The 24,208-nt window shown below is 40.0% G+C and overlaps 1 protein-coding gene across 8 annotated transcripts in view; it reads left to right on the top strand.

Moving 5' to 3' along the window:
* The window catches only part of elavl4 (ELAV like neuron-specific RNA binding protein 4), an 85,839-nt gene extending 63,096 nt beyond the window's left edge, over positions 1-22,743 (top strand). For 7 of the 8 annotated variants that reach the window (XM_086225495.1, XM_086225493.1, XM_086225490.1 and 4 more), the window contains 3 exons: positions 12,311-12,544; positions 17,188-17,226; positions 20,865-22,743. In XM_086225495.1, the coding sequence (XP_086081621.1) occupies positions 12,311-12,544; positions 17,188-17,226; positions 20,865-21,192 (601 nt within the window). In that variant the 3' untranslated portion in view covers positions 21,193-22,743. The remainder of the gene's footprint in view (positions 1-12,310; positions 12,545-17,187; positions 17,227-20,864) is intronic. The other variant, XM_086225489.1, reaches the window with a different exon arrangement.
* The last annotated feature ends 1,465 nt before the right edge of the window (positions 22,744-24,208 follow it).

The following is a 24,208-nucleotide window of genomic DNA, read 5'->3' as shown; positions in this document are numbered from 1 at the left end:
TTGCTGTATTTTATTTTGCTCAAACATTACTGTCACATTCTTTTATTGTGACATGAGGATTTAATGAAAAGGCTGTTCCTTTTTCCTTTACCTCTGATAACAGTAGTTCCCCACCTCCTGCTGGAGCTCTAGAGGTCAAAAGCATCAGCTTAGTCAGACGCGGTTCTGTCTGTGGTCTGCTGGTCACTTATGTGCTTTTGTCGGCCGTCATTAAATCAAGCAGACAATGATTACTACCAAACACTGCAGATGAGTATTTAATATCCAGGATTTGTCCTCATTTTTGCACTTTGACAATACACAGGTCCAACCATTTACCAGTGTTTGACCTGTTCCTGCTGCTCTTATATCACGTAGAGGTTGGACATACTGCTTTTTTTCTTTCTTTTTTTTTTAACATAGCGCAGGAGGAGACTGTAAACCTGCTAACACCATCAACTACACTAATTGCTGTCTTGACAGCCCCCTTATTCACCTTGCTCAAAATTGAAATACACAGTTTCGTACATATATGCACACACATACATACAGCTAATATGTGTGTGTGTGTGTGTGTGTGTGTGTGTGTGTGTGTGTGTGTGTGTGTGTATGAGAGAGACAAAGAGAGAGAGAGAGAGAGATTTTCTTCAAGGTGTCCCCAGAAGGTTAAGGATCACCAGGAGAAATGTTAATGATTAATTAGATGTTAGAGTTGCTGGTGATTAAAAACGTGGAGGACTTTAGAGGAGCCTTGAGAGTAGTAGGCTGGCATCTTTGGCTCATCTTTTTCTTCTCTCTCTCTTTCTCTCTCCAACTGTACAATCATGCGCAGACATACAAAGTCATACACACACATACACACCCACACACTCAGTGCTATTAAGAGAGAAATGGGCTGCAAATTAAAACTCTCCTGTGACTGCCAAAAATGTAAGTACAGAACAAGAAAAGAGAGCGAGAGTGGCTGAGACAGATTTATGGTGTGTGTCAAACCGGTCCCTGATTCAATAAGTAGTGCAGTGCTCAGGGAGCCAGTCGTAGGGTGTCTACTGCCAATATTGTTCCAATGACTGCTCTGAAACGAGTCCTGGGAGAAGGATCCATTATGACACCTACATGTGGTAGGGCCTCATCAAATCTTTTTCATTTTTTTCCCAAAATTCTTTTATTTCTTTCCCAATTCTTTTTTTTTTAAATGATGTAAGACCAATTCGATTTGGTGAATTAATTTCAACAACTTAATAAGAAAATATTACAAGGTTGAATAATTTTCAATGCATTTAATGTGTCAAGACATTGTGTAGTAATCAAAGAAATCCCCTCTGTACAGTTATAGAATTAACAGTTTAATAGAATTATTGAATAGTATTCAGTGGATATCTCTCTAGCTGATCTTAGCTGTTGAATTCTTCAGTTTTTTTGAATGCCTTCAGCTGCAGACACACACACACACACACACACACACACACACAAGGGAAGAGACTGGCAGTGATATTGCAATCAAAGGCTGGAATGTGTATATCACTTTATATGTGTATGCAGCCTGTGTCATCTTGGAGGGTCTTTTCGACATCCCCGTGAGTCTGTGCGGCTGAGCCCTGCCCTCGGTCAACACTCACAGACAGCTGAAGCAGCTCATGATGCAACAACATGTACATAGCCTAAATGACACCAATTACACCCACATAATATTTTTTTCCCTGTTCATTTGACTCAGGCGCCTTAGAAAAAAACTCTTAGGCACTGCAGGGAAATCTCAATTTTTGTCAGCTGCATCCACATTTTCACTATTGCCACAATACTTCAGGTCTTCCAGTTTTTTTTCAGCTTTTATCATCATCGTCCCTTCTTGTGCTCTGCATTGTTAAAAAAATAAGGGCTTTAAATAATATATTGAACAATTTGTTAGCAATCGTATCTCAAACATTGCAAAGTGATATTTTCCCCTTCGACAAGGGATCCAAAACCCTGTCTAATAATCATGTTCTGGCTACTCAACATGTCCTAAGTATTTAGCAGCAACACAGACGGCTTAGAAAATATGTTAATATATGTTGTAAATGTTAATTACTCTATTACCCAGAAAATCGGTCATATCCTAGCCTATCAATCCTGCTATCGCTAGTATGGCCTATAACACTGTAACACATGAGCAGATACGGTGAGAGGATGATGAAAAATCAAGTCCAGGGTAGTCCTGCTAGTTTTCGAGGAGGATGGTAATGTAATGTTGGTCAAAACAGGAGTAACTGTTGGAAATGCACTGTACACAGCATCAACAAGAGGTGTTTGCTTAGCCACAAACAAGTTAAAAACGGAACTGTTTGATATCCTGCTAGAAGTTATTTTCAGAATGTCTGTGTAGGTTCTCATTCATCCAGGTCATCGTAGATCGAAGCGAAGTAAAATCTGGTCAACTGGACGTAAGTTTATCTTTCAAGATAAACTTACGTCCAGTTGACCAGATTTTACTTCGCTTCGATTTATTTTCAGAATAAGAGACTCAAAGCCAGCTCTGATGCCAAACCCATAATAGTCATAAAACATTGCTGCTTTTATTTCGAAGACAGAACACTGCACTTGACGTGATTTTTGAAGGTTACTGATCCAGTATTATGTCTGACAAGACAGACAAAATATTAAATAGGCGTAAGACAAGTTACCTCATTAACTGCTGGAGTTTCCTCTGACGGAGGAGGAATCGTGGAACCGATTACTTACACTCATCCCTTCCTGTAAGTCGTAAATGTAACTTGTTTATCACGAGATGCGTTGCAGTTAAGTCATCAATGATTCATCATAGTAGCCCTGTTACTTGAATCAGTGACCTAATCAGTGTCTGAAATCCAGTTCCCTCAACACTGTTGCTGCTGCAACAGGGACTGATTTTAGAAACACACTTACATGGTCTACAAAAAAAGGAACAGGCAGAAGAGAAGAGCCCTAAGCAGTGCTACATAAAATTATTGGATGGTTGCTGCACGGATGTTCTTTAGTGACCACTGGCAGATGGGCTGATGTTCCCTTGTTCCTGCTCTGCTACATTGGGAACATGAAGTCTGTTCTTTATAGACCTCCTCATCAACAGGATGCACCCTGCAGTCACTCGTGTGTTCATAAAAACAAGAAGGGATTTTGAAAACATCATTATCAGCACCATTCACAGTGAGAGGCAGCTGAAACACAATCCACTAAAATGCCTAAATTGCCCCAGAGACTCAGAGAGCAAACAAAACATCAACTTGACAATCTCTCCCTCTATCCCCTCATCCTCTTCTTTTCCTTTTTCTGTCTATAGATTTCATCTGAGCAGTATTGTATATTGTGTCTGTCTCATTGAAAGCAGTACATGTTGGATTCCCTCTCCTGCTTTTTAACCTTCAGGGAAGCCAGCTGGTTTATGTTAGCTTCAATTTTGAAATAGATATAATATCAAGAGCCCTTTGGATCAATAGGGGGCTATTCCTACTTCGTCATCCAAGACCTGAATGCGAACAGAGGTCAATGCTTACCAACTCAATGAGAGCAAATACACACAATTCACAGACTTCCACAAACACAGGCTCTGATGTGAAACTAAATTGCTGCTCAGTGTGTGTGTAAGGATTTGCTGTGAAAAGGCTGAAGCTGCATTCTCCTCTCATGGGATGGAAGGTTGATTCCCATGGTAACAACTCCCAGGCATTCACACTAACATGCAACTCCAGTTGGTGATTGCCAGTGTTAGCCATAAAAAAAAGTTCATTGTGCCCATTGAAATAATAATTATATGGTATTGAGCTAAGATAGAGTTGTTCCTGATCAAAATAACATTCAGTCAGAGTTGAGTTACCTTGAAATTTGGCTCATATGAGGCATCTTTGTTTGAAACCTTTGCAGATGTGTTGGTAATATTTCTGCTTAATTGTGTACGTTATGATGAAGCTTTAAAATGTATCCCTGTTGTGTGAGAGTCACTGCGCAGACATCCATTATATAGACAACAAGCTCAAACAGAATTGGACGATACAATATGTTAACTAAATGAACTATGTGTTACCATGGTAACCTGTGTCCAACCAGCGACAACGACTGATTTTTCTAGGCCAGAAAGTAACAATTGAGATTCATAATTTGTTGTAACTTTGTTCAAATGTTTGTAAATGTCCTATCGACTGACCTCATCTTCTGCATCAGTATGTTGCTCTGATTGGTTACGTTAGCCCATGATGGATTGAATAGAATCCCTCGAGTAGATTTCAGTAATTACGCAGCTACATTACTGACTAAAAGACAGAATTTACTCTCTGTCAGGTGGACAGGTTATTGAATGAGAATGAGAAGACTCATGCTGTGCAACAAATTTATATATAATTATATGTAGCATTACTATATATAGTTACAGTTTGTGGTTATTAATAAAATCACCCACATTGTCAATAATTGAAAATAGAGCAGGGCTATTTCTATATTGTGTTACAATTTTTTTTTTTTACAAATATCTTGAACCATCCATCCATCTTCTACTGCTTATCCTGTTAAGGGTGGGGGGGGGGGGGCTGGAGCCTTTCCCAGCTTCCTTCGGGCGAGAGGCGGGGTTCACCCTGGACAGGTCACCAGTCCATCACAGGACCAACACATAGAGACAGACAACCATTCACACTCACAGTCACACCTACAGTCAGTTAACTCTGACAGAAAGATCACATGCTCGATCCGGTACTTGAACCCAGAACCTTCTTGCTGTGAGGCGACAGTGCGAACCACTGCACCACCGTGCCACCCTATCTTGAAATGGGATTCATAATTTTTCTATTTTAATCAAAGCTAAAAACTCAACTGGTATGATTTCTCATAAAAGGATATGTTTGGGGCGGCATGGTGGTGCAGTGGTTTGCACTGTAGCCTCCCAGCAAGAAGGTTCCAGGTTCGAGTCCCGGCTCCATCTCGGGATCTTTCTGTGTGGAGTCTGCATGTTCTCCCTGTTCTTGTGTGGGTTCTCTCTGGTACTCCACCTTCCTCCCACAGTCCAAAGACATCAAGAGAGGACGAGGCTGATTGATACTCTAAATTGACTGTAGGTGTGACTGTGAGAGTGAATGGTTTAAAATATCAGTTGAAAATGACACTTTTAGCTAATCACACTTATCATTACTACACAAAACCAATGTGAGGATTGATTTATCTGACATGTAACATACCTCAGCAGATATTGTCATATGTGTAGGTATTGAAAGATTTCAATAATGTGCTTTTCATCTTTTTCACTTATAGTCCAGCCGTGTTTAAAGATAATGCCAGTTATGTTGCATTGAAAACAAGAATCTCCTCTACTTTTTTCTCTCTGTTCACCTTTGTGCTGACTGGATACAAAAATACCAAAAAAATATTTTCTTTATCGTCTTTCTAATACCATGAAAATAGAGTGTCTGGTTTCATACGGTATTGAGACCAGTCCAGTTTGCATGGTGTGCTTCAGCATTTAACCTCAAATTTTTCTCAAAGGAGTTACCCTCCATTGAAATGTTCCCTCCTTCTTTGCCTTGAATAATCCCGTTAGACTGATGCCATGCTGAAACCCTGGTCGCCGCCTGACAAGTGGTAGAGAACAGAGCGGTCAAGGTAGAACCAGCGTGGAGGTGCACCCTCTTAGAGGATGACTGCGTTCTTGACTTGTGCTATGTCCCGTTTCTCTGCCTTGTGTTGTTTCTCTATGATCTTAAAAGTGCACACCATCTCTGTGGTAGCCAACACACATACAACCACATACAGATTTTTTGCGCTCACACATACACACACACATGCACACACACACACACACACACACACACACACACACACACAAGCAGACAGATGGTTGAAGCGCTGCTCTGGCAGAGGCTAAAGCACAGGGCACCTCCACTCTTCAAAGTCTCTTCCTCTCTCCTCTCGCTACTTTTTCAAATGCCATCTGTAGCTAGGCACACTAATGTTACTTAAAACAAGGACATTGCATTTTTTCCCCTCTCTCTAATTAGAAGACAGCAGGAATAGACTTTCTTTCTGCCTCTGCCATACTATAAACCCTTTGGAAAGGCAAGGCTAATCATTTGATACAGTTGGCACATTATAGCTCCTCAAACGATAAAAGGATGGGAGATGGAACAGTGGAGCACCTGAGAACATTTCAAGTGTTTGTCTAAAAAAGTATGTATCAATTTGTGTGTGTCTATCTCAGTGAGTGAAAGGGCCTGCTTCCAAGCATATAATGTACTAGATGTATGAAAGAGAAGAGGAAACAGTGTGTGTGTGTGTGTGTGTGTGTGTGTGTGTGTGTGTGTGCGCGTGTGCGCGCACGTGTTTCATTAGCCAACAGCAGGCTTCCTCACCTCTGTTCTTCTCCTCTGGTCTCAGAGGAGCAGTGATTTCAGTCATTCAGGGTTTGGGGGAATGGTAGTTGGTTACAGAGAAAGAGTGGCTTTGTTTGGGCAAGAGCCAGCAAGAATAGCAGTTTCCTTCCATCATCGTCCTTTCACTGTTACCTCCTCACATTCTCTCCCATCACCTTTTCTTCTTTTGCCCTTTCCTTCTGTACTCTTTGTTCCTCCTTCTTTTTGCCCTTCTCCTTTTCATTCCTGCTTTACCCATCCCTCCCCACCCCTTTTACTTTCTTCTCTGCCCCAACCTCTCTCTTCCTCTACCCCCCCTTCAGATTGAGGTAGCGTGTTATTAGTAAGGCAGCCAATGTGCCTGTCAGTGTGTGTTAGAGAGAGATAAGCACAGGTAGAGAGAGTTACATAAGCCTCTGTTGATTACTGTGGAGGAGAGGGAGAGCAAAAAATGAGAGAGAGAAGAAGAGGTAGAGAGAGAGTGAGAAAGACGGATTGCTGTACCTAAGTAAGTACATTGTGCTCTAATGTTGCCTTTATGGCTGGCCGGCGGTCGATAAGTAGCCGAGGCTTCTGGGGCTAGTTGAAAGGATAGTCATTAGCTCGGACACCCTGGACTGGCTTGCGTCATAGATTTGAAGTTTGTTTTTGTTATAATGTTTAACAAGAGCTGAATAAACCTGACTTCAGGGTTTGATGAGTTCATATGGCTTCATCAATGTTTTTTTTTTCACTTCCAACTGCTCTGTAAAGTTTATGCATTTTCTTCCTGGTATCAAGGCTGATTATATCGCCTATCCTACTGTCAAATCCGGGGCGGCATGTCTCAGAGGTGCCTCTGGCCACCCGTCCAGGGTGAAGTCTGCCTCAGAATGGATACTGGCAAATCCTGTGTAAAATCATAATGACAAAGTCAAGTAAAGCTGATTCTTCGCTGTGCCTTTATCATTTTCTACTGTTCTACTTGGTTTTGAATCAGTTCCACACTTTCAGTATTTCCCAAACTATAAATACGCTTTGCTTATGTATTTCGAATGGTAATTAAAGTGCTGATAAACTGAATATTTCCCTTTTAACTTTATTAGTTCAGCTCTTGGTTTACATTGTTTGCCTAATTCAACAATATAAGCCAAAAAATTAAGTTGTTTGTATTTTTGTATGAAAACCCGATTATTGTGTTTCTTCCTTTTAAAAGAAATATGTACCAGTCAATACTATGACATGAACTTTTTAGCAACGTGTATATGCGTCAAAGTGAAGCTATATTTTGTGATAGCTATCAAAAACGGTGCCCTCATGTCTTTCCTGAAAATACCCCGCTTGCAGGCCTGCTGGCATGAATTTATTCATGCTAAGGAAAGTGGGATTTGCTAATGCAGAAGGCATTTTACAGAGAATTGTTTCAGGAACTCCACCACCCAGACTCCACCTAACTAGCCCACTCAAGGTTACGCCCACTTTTCAGCATTCCTGTCAAATCCCTCCCAATGTCATATCCTTCCTTTCTGTCCTGTTTCATACAGAAAAAAACCTTCGCGATCCAGCAAACTCTCAATTTCTGTTTGAGCTGGACTTAAAAACCCAGAGTACTCATCTCTCCAGGGAAATTACTCCGCTTTTCAAAAAAAAAAAAAAAAGTGAGTGTGAGAGAGTGAGTGTTTTCATAAATGCATGTCTTCAGTAGAGGCAAATGTTCTTGTGCCTTGAGTGACACGGACAACTTTATGAAGTCAGATCCTTTTCTGTCTTACACATTGTTGATTTTTGTCCGTCAGAACGATTTGATGATATCTTTTAGAACTACTGGGAGCCCAAAAACCATTTTGATAGGTAGAATGCAGGATTGTGTAAAAAACTTTTAAGCTATTTTTTTTTTTTTAATTTACAAAATTTGTGGGGGGGGGGGGGGGAGCATTTTTAACAGCAAAATATATATTATTTTACATTGTGTTTGGCTGATGTCACTGGCCTTGGCAGAGGGATTCGCCCACAGGTTTTGTACCATCTCAAAGATGTGATTTGATATGACAAATTTGGAACATGTTACTCAGAAATATGGACATGGAGCACCTGACCTCACTGCATCTATGGGGAAGTTCATACTCAACTGATTTAGATTTAAAAAAAAAAAAAAAAAGCAAAGCAGAAGAGAACTGTGGCCAGATTAAGTTGCTTGGTTTGCAGTACCACCAACCTTGTGTGTCAGATCACATTTCAGCCGCTATAGGATATTTCTCCAGCAAAGTCACATTGACCTCTTCCTCCTCCTCCTCCTCCTCCTCCTCCTCCTCCCCCTCCCCAGTGATACTAAACATAGTACAGCAGGAGTGTTTCACAGTCTGACCTTGAACTGTGACTGAGCGCTGACTTCACCTGCTGTGTCCAAGCAAAAGAACCTTGATTCAGCTTCAATCATGAGATGAGTTATTATATTATAGCCCCAGCTTGCATGTATGGATGGAATAAATAAAAACAGAGTTAATCACACTTGTGTGCCAATAGTTTATGTCTGGTAAAATCAGTGATGGGGTCAACCTCGGATCACATCCTTAAGGTGCCGCTGTTTAAACTCAAGGACAAGAGGAGTTGTTGTACATTTATAGTAAAATATGGGTGCAAACATAGAAATTTTCAGCCTCTCTCTCTCTCTCACACTTCACACTTTAATGCAGATACCAACATTCTCACGCAGTCCCTCACAAGTAAATGGTCATGGACATGTTTACTCCTCTTTTCACGCCTTGTTCTCAATAGCACTTCTTCCTCTTCAAGTCATCACTTAAGTAGGCACATGTGTGTATTTGTGCTACACATTTATCTGTATGCCGAGCATCAGTCTAGAGGCCCTCCAGCCAGAACCAGTCCAGGAGCAGCTCAAGGCCAAACAAGTGTGAGGATTAAAGGACAAATGTGGTCCCCTCATCTCCCGCCTCATCTCAAAGGTGGAAGTGAATAAGCAATGCTCTCCACCGCCTTCCTTAACTACCACCAAAGTGCCCTTGAGCAAGGCTCTTGGAAATGTGAAGTGGCTCACAGTGGCACATTGTCCTGCAAGTAGCAGTTTCCTGTTAGCGAGGTTGAGCAAGAGATTTCATCTTCTATAACAGCTAGTTACCATCTCACATATAGCACATGCATGACAACTGCAGTTATTCACTGGAGGTACACTATTACAGTGCCTGTTTTTCCTTACATAATACAGATTTGTCCCAGAATGCACTGGGTCCTCCCTTGGCCCATGCTCCACCCCTGATAGTCTTTGAAAACACTGTTGACAGACAGATACAGGAAGCAGGAGTATCTTGGTTAAGATAGAAATAAGAAAAAAAAATCTAGCGACAGTAATGGTTGTTATTTGCACCTTGTCGATCCCATTAGAATAGTTATTTTTCTGCTTCTGACAAGCTAATTAAAATGTACAGGTACAGAGTTGGCACAGGGGGAAGTAAAGGAGGGGAAATTGTGAACGCCTGTCAGGGGATGGGGAGCCAGGGAAGGTAAGAATGAGAATTAAACAGAATAATTTACAGAATTGAAGTTAATGAGATCATCCAGCAGGCATAAGGAAATCTGTCTCTCTGTGTGTGTGTGTGTGTGTGTGTGTGTGTGTGTGTGTGTGTGTGTGTGTGTGTGTGTTTGTGTGTGTGTGTGTGTGTGTGTGTGTGTGTGTGTTTGTGTCTGTGTGTGTGTGTGGTCACGGACGAGTGTGAGGTAAGGTTGGGTCTTACATAAATCCCAACCATGTGCATGGAAAATTAATTTGGCACATAGTAATAATTAAATATCCCTTCACACACATATTAAGGTACACAAAAATATTAATTTATGATTATAGACATGTTTTTTTTGTATTTCACATGTAACTGATGGACACAAAATTTCTCCTTCTCTTTGTTTTTGATAGGAGATTCATCAGTATTATATTTATATATGCTGAATGTTGAACCAGGATCAGTTTCCTGAATATTTATGATGTCACAAATCAGAAAGTTTACGCTTTCATCAATGAAAATGAAAACAGTCTTCCATTGTCAAACTCTGTTCTCTGTACATTATTCTTTTTATAAAGCCTTTATTTATTCAGGGGACTGTTACTGAGAACTATACTCTCTTTTGCTGGAGTGAAGCTCGAACATTCAATGAGTAGAAAAACATAGTTTCAACTGGATTTGGACTTAAGGATTTTTAATCAAATCTTACTAAAAAATTCACCAATTTCCTCATGCAACAGGACGATGAGTTGCTTCTTAAATTCTCCAAGTGATTTGAACAAAAAGGTACAACTCCAGTTTTGTGTGTAGTATGACTTCAGTAGGTCTGTGTAAGATCATCTTTTTCAATCTAATATTTTTAAGTGATGGAAATGAGTTAATAAATCACCAGACTTATTTTTTATACACCTCTCTTTGGGTTCATTTTCTATTTTTTTTAAAGATATCAAAGTATGTTTTTTATGTTGAAGCTTGAGTGGAAAGTAAATAACCTTGTGTTCCTGTGTCCAGCGGACACATGTTGGAGAAAAGGCGGGAGTGAATGGTCAAGGTGCTTCTCCGAATAAGAATTCTGGAGAGCAAGCACTATGAGACAAGCCAACAGGAAATATAAAAAAGAGATGGGGAGAGGGATGGCAAGTACAAAAATGTGGAATAACAATAAGGTGCACTTTTTATGTGTGAGAAAGAGACTGCACACAATGATGCTCAAACACAAAATTCCCTCTGTCTCACTGCCTCTCTTTTATTCAGTCTCAGTCACACAGACATGCCTGTGTGCACACACAGTATTATGTAAATAGTCTCTTTGGCAGAGTGCTGCTGTCACTGAGCGAGCATCCTCTGGGCCATCTAGGCAGCCTCATTAAAACAAGGCACAGCATCCATTAATAGATACCAGTACGCGTGTGTATACACACACACACACACACGCGCGCACACACACACACACACACACACACACACACACACACACACACATATACAGTCACTTCACTCACATAGACACAAACACAAATAAAGGACCCCCCAGGAAGAATGTCTTTAAATGTTCCTCAGGTGACAGTCAAAACATGTCTCCAAGGAAACGGCTCAAATGTCATCAGGAACAATGTAAAAAGAGTGTGTGTGCATGGCTGACTAGAGCTAGCATGAAGGAAGAATGGACTCTATAAGCCCTTAAAGCTCAGTGTGTGTGTGTGTGTGTGTGTGTGTGTGTGTGTGTGTGTGTGTGTGTGTGTTTTACTATCATACTGTCCGAACCATCATCCATCTCGTCAAACCCTCCTGTCCTTGTTTGTAATGTGGCACGTTTAACTTCAGGGGATTATAGTGGAGGGACTCAGTGATGTCAAAACCACAAAGAAAATTTCCTGTACAAATTTTAAAACGAGTAAGAAGAGTAAAACAAAGAATTGAAACTATTTTAATGTTCTTTGTTGCATTTCTCAGATCAAGACCAACTTTACAAAAAGAAAAGTAGCTATACTAACAGACAATTCAAACACAAAGCAGACTTCTCTATCACGATCATCGTGATGTGTTTTATTACTCTTCCATCACAGATAAATGTGATCTTAGCGATCACCAACACATCACATTGTCATTATTTCCCTTGCTTACATTTGTTAATTATTCATGAATGTTTAAAAATGTTCTCCAAGGGTGATATCCTTGCCATCTTGAAATAATCACCTATGTCATTTTTTCCCCAAGTTTTTCAGAAAACACAAATAACTTTAGACAAAACATCATAAAGAGTTGATTCAGGCAAAAACAATTGTCAAAAAATGACAGGCAATTATTTTAAGATGGTGACGAAATGGGTTTTTTATAAATATAATATGGCTTCATATTGTCCTGCTATGCTATCTAAATGTTAAAATGTGACAAAGCTCTCTCTTAAATAATGTTTGAATCTTTACATATATACATCATGTATGTTCAAACCCTGTGAAGTAAAGGGGCCCCTGTTTGTTTGTGATCTGCTGGCCCCACAGGTGGCTCCCGAGGTGTGGGATTCATCCGCTTTGATAAGAGGATAGAGGCTGAGGAGGCCATCAAAGGCCTAAATGGACAGAAGCCATCAGGTGCAGCTGAGCCCATAACGGTCAAGTTTGCCAACAACCCCAGTCAGAAGACCAGCCAAGCCCTCCTGTCGCAACTCTACCAGTCCCCTAACCGCCGATACCCAGGCCCCCTCCACCACCAGGCTCAGAGGTTCAGGTTCGTACTGGAACTGGCAAAATGGGGCAGAAAATAAATGGTTCAGTCAATGTAGTAACAGAACCAGTCGGTATTTCTAAATTTGTATAGCTGATGCAGACTTTCCCAACCTCGGTGGCTGGCCTAGAGCTCATTTTGTGACCCTGCCGAAATTCATTTGCAGATTAGAGGGACTGACAAGGTTGTTATGTAACTATTCTGTTGATTTTTTTTGTTCAAAAGATATTGTGACAAAGCAAAATGAAGCACAAGTGCCATACATATGGTATTAGTAAGAATATAGGAAAGATCTGAAGTTTGGGGTCCTGAGACCCACCTGCCCAAAAGGTTGGGAAGCTCCAGGTTAATAGCATGATTAGCATTTCTAGCGTTCCTAGAAAATTTGTCTCAATAAATTCATGTTTTCTGTAGTATAACAGTTGTTTCAAGATTAGCAGTTCAAATATTAGCATCGCCAGTGTGTTTGCTATCCTTGTGGATATGAGACAGATTTCATGACCCGAGAGGTAAAAACATCAATTTCCAAGAAAATCTTGGTTTATGTGACAATTAATATTAATCAAGGAAACACATCAGTGCTAAACAACAGGCCTGATTTGGAAAACATTTGCAACAAATGCAATTTACAGTGTTCAAACAGGGGATATAACGCCTACACGCACAGAGCATGAGTCATAACAATATACCGTATCAGCCATGTTGCAACTTTTCTCCTGTGAAAATTTATTTCAGCAAATATCTCCCCTTTTGGCAACCAGTGTGAGTTTTGCACCTGGTGCAGGTGCCGGTAAATCAGGCCCAGTGAGCACTCACAGTGTGGGTCCACCGAGATCAGAGAGGAACGGTTCATAAGAGACTGTGGGGTTCTGTCGCTCACAATTACGTATTTCCCTCCATGTCATCATCCTGCCATTTTGCCAACACTTCTCAAAATATCAGAGGCCTGGGCAAAAAAAAACACAAAAAAATGCAATGTTTACAAATATGTCTGCTTATCAAACCAAAAAAAATGTAATTTTGTCTCTCTAACCATGATGCTTCAGTCCTGCTTTATTTTGTCACACTCACTGAAAGTGTATTTTAGTTAGATCTTGCATGTAAAACTGGAATAATTAAAGAAAAAAAAATCTTGAATCCAGGGATGAAAAAGAGAATCAATACACGTGATGCCAAAGTCGATGTAATGATTTGAGTTTGAACTGATTTCAGTTTATATATTTGTAAATAATTTGTTCTTTTCTTTTTTTTTGCCCAGCTCAGTAATTACACCAACCATCCCCTAACATCTACAGTATATAGCTGACATACTGTAAATATGCACCCTACCTGGTCATTTCCAGTCACTCAGTAATGACTCATTGTGTAATAAAGATATTTTACAACACCTAGAGGTAGTTCAGGCTCCCTTGTGCAGGTTGCAACCAAAACAAAACTGAGAAGCTGATCTTATGACATTACGCTCCATCATCTGATCCACCAGAATGTTTCAGAATTGTGTAGCGAATATGTGCTCATACAATTGCCTCTTTCTTTCAATAACACTAAGCCGGTTGTGCTGTTTACTCTCCATCAAAGTCAGAGCTTGGAAGGTATTTTTCTTCTGGAGCGGCTTCCCTGGTGTGACACCTGAGCGATGTAGCATGGCTGTGTGTCTGTGATACGCCAAGCCAATTTACAGGCTCCGCAGGAGAGCTGTCGCTTCTCATCACAACTCACAACCACAGGACACTTCCTCACTGTGTCCCCGTGCTCCTGCTCTTTGCTCCCCACTAAAACCCCAACACTTTAGAAGATATAAATGTGCTCCATATGCACACTTTGGCTTTTTTCACCTCAGTCGTGTGAGGACAACACCTCAAAGGACATTTTTATACTTATTATGCAACAGAGTATGCAGTCAGCCCCACTCTACTGTATTCCTTTCTGTTAAAATATTTAGTATTCATATTTTTGTTTCCAACTTTTAAATATGGCAAAATTCAGATGTCATTCACAGATAATTGTGATATTGATAATTCTTTGGCATACTAAACAAGGAGCTACCTACTATTGATCCACATATAAAAATAAACAGGGCTGGTGACAATAAAACCTTCTTCTTTCTCAGTGGTAGATACATCTATCATGTGTGACTGCTGGCCTGCTACAACACAAGTAAACGTAAAATATGCTTGTATGGTCCCCCTCCAAGCAGCAAACATAATCGACTGAAGCACAATACACCAAGCCCTACATCCCAGCTCGTTTCCGATTTAACTAATGGTACTAATTAGCAAATTAGCCTTATTATATCCAGGGCAGGAACCAATTATAATTGAACAGATTTTTGTTACAGAAAAGAAAAGACAAAAACGCCCATTCCTCTATTAACATGCATTGAGAGAAAGCACAAAAGCCCTATTGTTTGTATTGAGATTGGAAAGGCGGTGTGAAAAGCGGAGTGTTTGCATGGCGAGCGTGCGTAAGTGTGCATTTGTACATGAGAGAGATAGAGAGTGTGTTAGCAGCAGGTTGTTTTCTTGTGGCCCAACGGCCCAGCGGCCAGCAGATGTCTTTCTGCTCCTGGGCCTGGAGCTCCTCTCCTCTGAGCATCCATTCCAATTGACTCATTTACCCACAAAGCAGCCTGCTTGTTCCCTTCCCACGTAATGGGCTAATTACTGCTTTAATGATTCCGTATATTCTTTCTCCACTTTTCCTCTTTGTTTTAGTGCTGCTTTCATATATATTTATACAAATATATTTTGGTATTGTTAAGTGAGAAGATTGCCACAGCTCAGACACACTCCACTAGGACAAAACCAAGATAAGTAGGCCTCCAATTTACCGAAGAAATATCCAAATCCAAAGTTGCTAAATAGATTAAAGGGATAGTTAACCAAAAAAAAAAAAGAAAATCATCAATCATCAGCTCGCCCTCATTCCAATGGAAAGTCGGGTGACCAATCCACAAAACAGTGTTAAATTTCATAGGAAAAGGCTTTGCAGTAATCTAATCTAAGTGAATGTTGCTGGTCTGAAGTAATCTGACTTGTTTCCTGGAACTGTCGCTTTATAACCAATACATTTAAATGTGAGAACCAGGGACTACTGCAATTTACAGTTCACAAAAAGGTGCAATATATTCAAATTTCAGTGAAATGTGTGCAGAGATGTCCCACGCGACATCAGACGAAACAAAATGTTTTTGTTTGACAGACGTTCCCGCCAAATTGCACAAAAATCATCTGTAGCTGGGTTTTCAATGAAATTAAAAATAATGGTGTGAATATAAAAATTCCCTCTAATCTTTCAAATCATATTGCAATCACAATATTAATAATAAATAATCAAAATGAGATATTTTTCATAATTGTCCAGTACTAGTACGAGTGTAAATTGTTACAGTACTTTCGCTTTTGGGAAGTCCAACTTCAATCACCTGGAATACTGGTGTTTAACTGAGATGGTCAAAATGCTTGCTGACTCAAACGCACAAAGGGAAACAACCTCAGTATTGGAGTCAAGATTGTAGTGTTTTCGAGATGAACGAGGCGTCAGCAGCCAGCTGTTGGTCAATAAGCCGTGGCCCCTGTCCATTAGGCCAGAGGAGTTAATAAGACATGAGACAGTCCAGACCCAAGTGAGAAATGAAGGTCATTGAGTCACCAAGCAGACTGCATCCATCCAAGAGGCCAACATTTTACACAGCCCACAGCTTTCTCAAGCCCACCCCCCCCCCCCCACACACACACACACACACACACAAACACACGCACACACAAACAAACTCAGCCGGCTGGGTTCTTAAGCCATACATAAATAGACACTCACACTGGCTTACTGCAATGGCTTTAACTCACCGATGAAATTAAGATGAAACCAGAACATTTCGCAAAACGATGCCCTCTGACTAACACTCAGCCACTCCAGCTGACCTTTTAGCACTTGACCCTGACCACAAATACACACATTCACAGTATCACGGCTAGTTTAATGTTGTGTGTGTGTGTGTGTGTGTGTGTTGTTGTTTTTTTTGTTGTTGGTGGTGTTGTCGTTGTTGTTGGTCCACCTCATCACTGCCTCTCTCGCTCACCATCATCCAAATGCCAAACCATTACACTGACAGAACTCAGACCATTTACTTCATTTCCTGTCATCTCAGGTGTTCTCCTAACAGAGACAATTTTTATGAAAACAAACTTTCATTAACCTCCATGTGTTAATACACCATCAAAGTGGTTGTATAAATGATACAGATACCCCCATGCAATTTCCTTTTGCATGATTTGCCATTACTTAGCCCTAAAGCTAGCCCAGCATCTTCCTATAGCCCAGTGCCATGCTAAGCCGCAGCCCTGTGACCAGTCCAAAACAGTCACACTTGTGGTGATCACAATATGCTGCGGCATTAGCTAATTCGGGGGCTATGCTGAAGCCTGCGAACTATCACAGTGACGACCATACTGATGGTACTGTAGGTTCATGAAGCGATGATAGTATTTTCTGGTGGGCTCTTCAGTGTAATGGGCCAACTACAGATGGGTTTGTTTGTTCTTGAGTGAGGAGGACCATGCACTTCCTACAGGGACTTTACATTAGTTCCATTGAGTGAGTCAACCATCTGCCCACCATTAACCCCAGAACCCTCCTTCTCTTTACAGGCTGGACAATTTGCTTAATATGGCCTATGGCGTAAAGAGGTAATTAAAAACTTCACCCAATGCCAGATGTCCATGTTGACTCAATGATTTTTTCAATATTCTTTTTTTCTGTTTTTTTTTTTCTTTAGTTTATGTTTCCTTGTATTTTTGCAGTCACTTTCCATTTGACAATTTGTTCAAGGTTAATTGCATTTTGTGATTTGTTTTGTTTTTTTTCCTCGTCAGCTTTAGTTGGTTTCCAAATCCTACCAACCCCTTAAGGTGTATTAAAAAAAAAAGAAAACAATCAGTCTTTGTTTTCAGTGGTGATGGATTTACTTTGTTTTGATTATGACAAGTGCTGGTGTTGTTTGGATTGTTTTTGGGTTGTTTCTGTGTACACAATGGATTTTGTTCCCTGGTTTAAAGTTCCTGATTTCTAGGTGTGTTTTTTTTTTTTGTTGGTTTTTTTTTTGGGTTTATTTTCTACTGGATTCAGGTTCTCCTGCCTTGTCACTCTGCAGCTATAGAGTCCTCCTAGCTTAGGGAGGCTTCAGAAATAAATACTGAAACTATTTCTTTGATATTACTGGACTTTTCTTCACATTATTCGAATAAAATAAATTTTGAAACACATGATCTACTAGGCACACAATCCTCTGGGTGATAGTTTTACATATGTACAGCAGAAGCCATGTCATAATTCTATATTGCCTTTAACCCCTTTGGGCAGCTCTAGCTGTGATTAGACTTTGCTTAGTAAGGACAAGCGATGAGGCTGGATGAACCTGGATCCTCGCTGGAAACAGGAAATGTTGTTTCACTGCAGACAGCTCCAGCTTTGCTCAGCACTGCTCTGCTCTGCTCGAATTCCTTCCTTTCGCCTCCATGTTTCATTTTGCTTTCTCGCTACCATAGGTGTTACATAACTCAGAGCAGCAGTCACTGTGGTGATGGATGTTTCATGTGCTGATGGTGGCATCCTGCATGTTCCAAACACAGGGGACACCATCTGAAGTCAGCTTAGCCTCCGATAAAGGAATACTTTTATCATAAGCAGGGATCAGGGATAGAGTAACACAGTGATAGTGATGTATCTTGGTATTCACTGGTCTAACCTTCAATTTCAAATAAGCCCAATGTCTTCCTTCTGTTGTTTAAATAATTTTCTAAAGAAAAAAATATTGCCTGAATCAAAGATCCAGAAGGTGTAGCATGCCATCATGTTGGAAGTGCTTGTCAGGGATCTGAGGTTATTATTCCGAGGGAAAGAGAAGAAAGGTGTTAAGAGCTAGAAACGGATGGCTTTAGAAAGGGCAGAAAAGATATCTGGTCAGCTAACACTGTTGCTATGCAACCACGAGTCTCATCTGTAACATTGCTTAGTGTTTGGTCCCACTCTTACGGGTATGTTCGCATGCACATTTACACACATGCACACACAGGCACACTGATTTTCACGTCCTCACAGTATCGGTGTTAGCTAGCATCCAAACTGTCCCTCCCACACTCGAGCCTTACTACAGTAGCACCCAAGTTTATTATAAGGAGCAGCAGAGGCCTGAATGCTGCTGAGCATGACAAACAGTGCCTGGACATGACCGAGCCTGTTGATGCTTCAAGCTGCAGCGACAGTGAGGCCGTGTAGATGAGAAACAACAGAAAGAGAAACATTTGGCATGCCAGAACCACCGGATACAACTTTGATGAAGCTCATATTTATTCTATTTTTAACAAAACAGTTTAGGAAAAAGACATCGCTGTGCCACACAGTGAGAGTGAGCGGTACATTTTTGGCGCTACTGTATACAGAATGTTATCATTCATCCATGTGGCTGCTCACATCCTTATTGTTATAGTTATTATGATTGTTAATTGAGTGGTGCAGGAAAAACCAAGAAATAAGTCAGCTTTGTTGCTTCCTTCATGTTGACGTCAACATTAGTTGTTTTTTTTTTATTGGTTTTCGGTTAAATGCCTGAAGTTATGTCTGTTGGTATAACAAGCTTAATATATTTTAACATTTTGTTTGTGAAATACGACATTAAAATCCCCCACTCTTTATGTTTTTATGTATGTTTACAGTGGCAGTTGCTAACAAGTGGCTAATTGGGACTACATAAGTTGTTACGGACGTTAAACATCATCACACCAAAAACAGAAACACAAAACTGGTTGTGTTGATGTTGAAGTAATGGGTCCGTGGCATCGATCGTTCAAAGTTTTATATATTTAGCGACTGCATGTTATCCCATTGGCTTTTAATGGAGGGAATCCATGGTGATGCTAACTTCTGGGTTGGTCTACAGAAATGCGTGATTCCTGCGGCACTATTGTTCTTTGTGCTTTAGAAGTGTTTGAGATTGGTACCAGAACAGCCGATTGTGAATTTGAATAAGAGTATATTTCAATCAAACAGATACCATCATCTGTTTTACCTTCATCATAGAGATAGGTGCATAGTAGGAGGCCTTTAATCTGCTTATCTTACACTCCCATGGCACTTACCTTTATCAAGAAAAGTCCAATCTTTATTGTAAGCCCTTGAAGTCGGTGATTCAACCATTCTAAGTCGTCGCATTGACGTCTACAGCAGCCTCAGCGGCCAAAAGCAGGCTGTGCATGATCAAAGTCATGCAGGAAGGTCGTAGTGATTGCTGGCCATATATAGTCGCTGGAGAGATAGGTGTGGGGGCCCTGAGCAGCAAGCAGCGCTATCGATCAGTGCCACAAGCTCTGCAATAGAACAGAGCAGAACACCCTGCAGACTGTGGGAAGAGTGGGAGGAATACACTTTGTACCTTAATGCCACTGGGCTGTAAAGTGCTTCCATTTTCCATTTAGTTCTCTCCCTCCTCCCTCCCTCTCCTTAAAAAAGCAGCCGTCTCTGAGACAGCTGCAGCAAAGCGGAAATCTCAATTAAAGCACACCCAATAATGCCTATAGTTGTTTCTTGAAGAGAGGTGGCATAAGAAATGAACCTTTTTATCTCATTTACCTTTTATTTAAAAGTGTTTTTTTTTTCCCTTTCCCCTTTCCTTTGAGCGGAAAGGCAATTAAGTGAAGTCAACTGAGGATTCAAATCTCTTGCATCACAAGAAAAAGGAGAAGATTATGAGGCGAATGAGAACAGATTTAACAGGCTGGTGCATGATCTTTGATGAATTTCTAGCAACGGTTTAATTCAACAACTTTCTGCAATTTAGCTCGTAAAGGAGCCACTCAAGGACACAAAGAGAAACCTTCGTCTGCATCTCCTTCAGCAGAAATGTAGCCCAGCGCACAACGCTTTCGTCATTCCTGACAGGAGGCCTTTCACAGTTGAGGAGCTCAGGGAGGATTTAGTCGTTAGGCAGACGCGCACATACGGACTCATGCATCTAGATGTAAACGTGCACATAGAATAAGCGTCCGTGCATCATAGAGGTGAATGTTTGTGGTTTGCTCAGTAAACTGTACATATTTCAACAGATTTTAAGCTTGTTATTTAGTATGACATGCAGGTGAGTGTCATCACAGCAGGCTTTCGAGGAGAATTTGCTGTCAAAAAAAGAAGATAAAGCTAGGGTTTTTTACAGGTTTATAACCATTTCATGCACGGTAGCTACAGTAGTAGTGTGTGCCTTAACATGTTCGTTTAAAAAGTGCTCTTCTCTCTCTTTCCTTCTTTCTGTCTTCCCTCCATTTCTCCCTCTCAGGTTTTCTCCCATCACCATCGACAGCATGACCAGTCTGGTCGGTATGAACATCCCGGGCCACACCGGTACTGGCTGGTGCATCTTCGTCTACAACCTGTCTCCAGATTCAGATGAGAGCGTGCTCTGGCAGCTGTTTGGCCCGTTCGGCGCCGTCAACAATGTCAAAGTCATCCGTGACTTCAACACCAACAAGTGCAAAGGCTTCGGCTTCGTTACCATGACGAATTACGATGAGGCTGCCATGGCCATCGCTAGTCTCAACGGCTACAGGTTGGGCGACCGTGTCTTGCAAGTCTCCTTCAAGACTAACAAGACACACAAGTCCTGAACTTTAACAGGTAGAAGCAGTTGCCCCGCGACTCTGCCCAATCCAAAATTGCCCCCCACCCCCCCACCTCCACCTCCTCTCGTCCCTTAGCCCCTTAAGTCACCACCACTACCACCCAACTACAGCCATCCAACACAGCAAAGTCCAACTGGAACATAAAGCAACTGACGAACCATCAAACAAATTGAACTAGAAATGGCTTATATTATAACTTTGGACCTATAAGCCAATGTTGCCTAAGTATTACAAAAATGAAATGAAGAAAATGTTCATGAGTTTTTTGGAAGTTCCTGTGATAAAGCAGGCTTCTCTTTGTTGTATATTCTTTCTGTTCGTTGTGGTTGTTCCAATGATTTTTCTCTTCTGTGTAAACAGTAGCAAATCCCTGTATCCCCTAATTTCAGAGAAGAGAATGTCCTTTTTAGATTGAAACCTTTTCTCTGTCTTGATTCAGGATTTGTTTTTCTTTTGTATATCCGGATCCACTGTCGTTAGTATTATAAACCTCCCCGTCTGTGAAAGGGAGGGGGCTCTTTTTTAAATTGGTGAACCATTCATTCATTTTTAGTCTGTCTTAAAAACTTCCCCTTATTGATTATAAACGGGATCCCTGGATCCCAGTTAATTCTGATGTAGAAAAAAAAAGAATTTCTAACATTGTTTTTGTTTTGTATCGCAAACAAAACATAACGTCTTTCCTCACTGGGGTTAAGGGAGATGGGGTGAGGGAGGGGATGGGTTAGCTTTCCTGATGACACGTTCAGTAATTTAAGAAAAAAAAAAATAACACTGTTGCCAAAGAGAAGATCTCTTTGCTTGAAAAAAATGCGTTTAGAAAAAGATAAAAATAAAGAGAAAGAAGATCTATTTTTATAAATGATAATTAAAATAATAATTATTGAAGAATTTTTACAAGAATCTGGATTTGAAAAAAGAGAAAAATATTTTGACTGGCTAACTGGGGAGGGGGGGGCACCACCTTGTCTTGTCGTTCTGCCATGGTACTTTATAGGATCAGAGGTTGTTTGTTTTTTGGGGACTCCAAGTTGGTAGCGATTTTGTAGATGGAAGGTTTTGTGAAAAGGAATGCAAACTGAGGCGGGTGATTTTGGTAATTTTTCACATATGTACTAGTGCGTAATTATTCAACAGCGATACCCAAAAGGGAAGGGAGAGGGGTCTTTCCCAGGCCTAACATCCTTATAGTCCAGAGCCCAAAGCAAGAAGACCCTTTGTCCGATTATTTTCCTGTTTTCCTTCATCGGTCCATATGGGATATCAGTAAATAGATATATGCACATCTATCCATTTAGAAGCATACTATACATTATATCATTTTCTTTGCTCTGCATTTGTGTACTAACATTTGAGAAGAACTTCCTTTAGCGATCAACAGTAGGTGCTATACTACATTATTCACATATCTTAAATATCCAAGTTTGTTGTTCTATGTGTTGTTTAAAGAAAAAAATACTTCGATGTTGGCATTGAATTGAGCTGCTGTTCTTTGTTTAATATTTGTTTATTGTTGGCCCAGACGTCTGGTGAAAGTATTTCTTTGCTGACTAGCCAGATAAACAAATTTGGGCCTTGTAAGAATCACTGAACAAAGTTTTTTATTTTGTACTTCTATTTTTTTGTTTGTTTGTTTGGCTTGCTGACTTTTTTAGTTACTTGCTGAGCGTGAAACGTTTGTCAAAACTTAATGATGATTAGCTAGTTCTGTTAGTCTAGATATTTGTTTCCTTAAAAAGGATCTATGACAACTGTGTCCTTATTTGCTGTGTACAAATAGATGATATATATAAATATATATATAGTCTACATTTGTTTTACAATATCTACTGTACTATCTGAGTTGTCACTGTTCTTTTGTTTGAGCTTGTCTTTTTCATATGACAACTTATTATGAAGTGGTGGTTCAGTTACTTAGAAAAACTTGTGAGGAAACTGTTAAATTGTTGTCATGTTGCTTGTGGAGAAAAAAAAAAAGATTTGGATTAACTTTTCAGTTTACCTACCGCGGCAAAAGAAACCGAACAAAAAGCTTAGAATATAACTGTATTTGTTTAGCAGTTTGTTTACTTATCTATTTTTTAAACTATTTATTTTTCTATTTATTTCTATTTATTCTATATTTATTAATTTATCTGTGTATTTATGTATTTATTTGTTTCATTGTCTGTGTATTTGCGTGATTCTGGTACAGGGAGGGGGGCGTTTCTGAGCAAAAGGGAACAAAGCGACTAGTGGAGAGGCTCTTCCAGTAGTCCACTGCACTGAGAGAACTTTTAGTACGTTTGTGCTTTGTACCAATATATCAAAATTACAATATAAAAAATCTAAAAGTCAAGAAAACTGAAAAAAATGTCTGGAGGGTTGGGGGACGCTCTTCCCTTATTACTAGAAACAGTTACTCGCTATGCATAACCTAGTTAATAGTTAAATTTGCTATTGCTTTTTTTCTTGTCTTGTTAAAATGAACTCTTTAGATCTTTTTCAATAAAGTTTAGTCTTAATAGAATGTTATAAACAGTCGTTCTGGTTCAATATAACCTGTGATAAGTTTGTGTAGTTCTAAAAAGCCACTCCGTCCACACCCTCCCTCCACTTACTACCGCTTTGTGATGAAACCTTATGCAAAAATGTGGGTCTGAAAGCATAGTTTTAAGTTTTCAGTAAAACATTTTATGTAACATTCAGCTATTGGAGGATTGGGCAGATACATTTTAAAGAACACAAATGCCCATTGTTGTTTGAGGGTCATTCATTGCACTGGACTAAATTGGTCTAAAAAAAAAAAAAAAAAAAATCACTTTGAGAGTCAAAACTTATTTTTAAAGATATACATCATGTTTTCAAATTGCATACCAACAAATCTTTAAAAATTCTTACCATTGCACACCAACTGTTATTTACCACAGTTGTTGCTATACTTAAGAAGTACTCTGGAGGTATGAAAAAGGATTGTACCAATTCTATATTTTATATACTCTAATATGAAATATATTATATA

Source organism: Aulostomus chinensis, chromosome 14 (genome assembly GCF_037954235.1).
Source record: "Aulostomus chinensis isolate RoL2024-O1b breed Wild chromosome 14, RoL_Achi_v1.0, whole genome shotgun sequence".
Taxonomy (NCBI): domain Eukaryota; kingdom Metazoa; phylum Chordata; class Actinopteri; order Syngnathiformes; family Aulostomidae; genus Aulostomus; species Aulostomus chinensis.
This window is presented reverse-complemented; position numbering and strand designations above follow the sequence as displayed.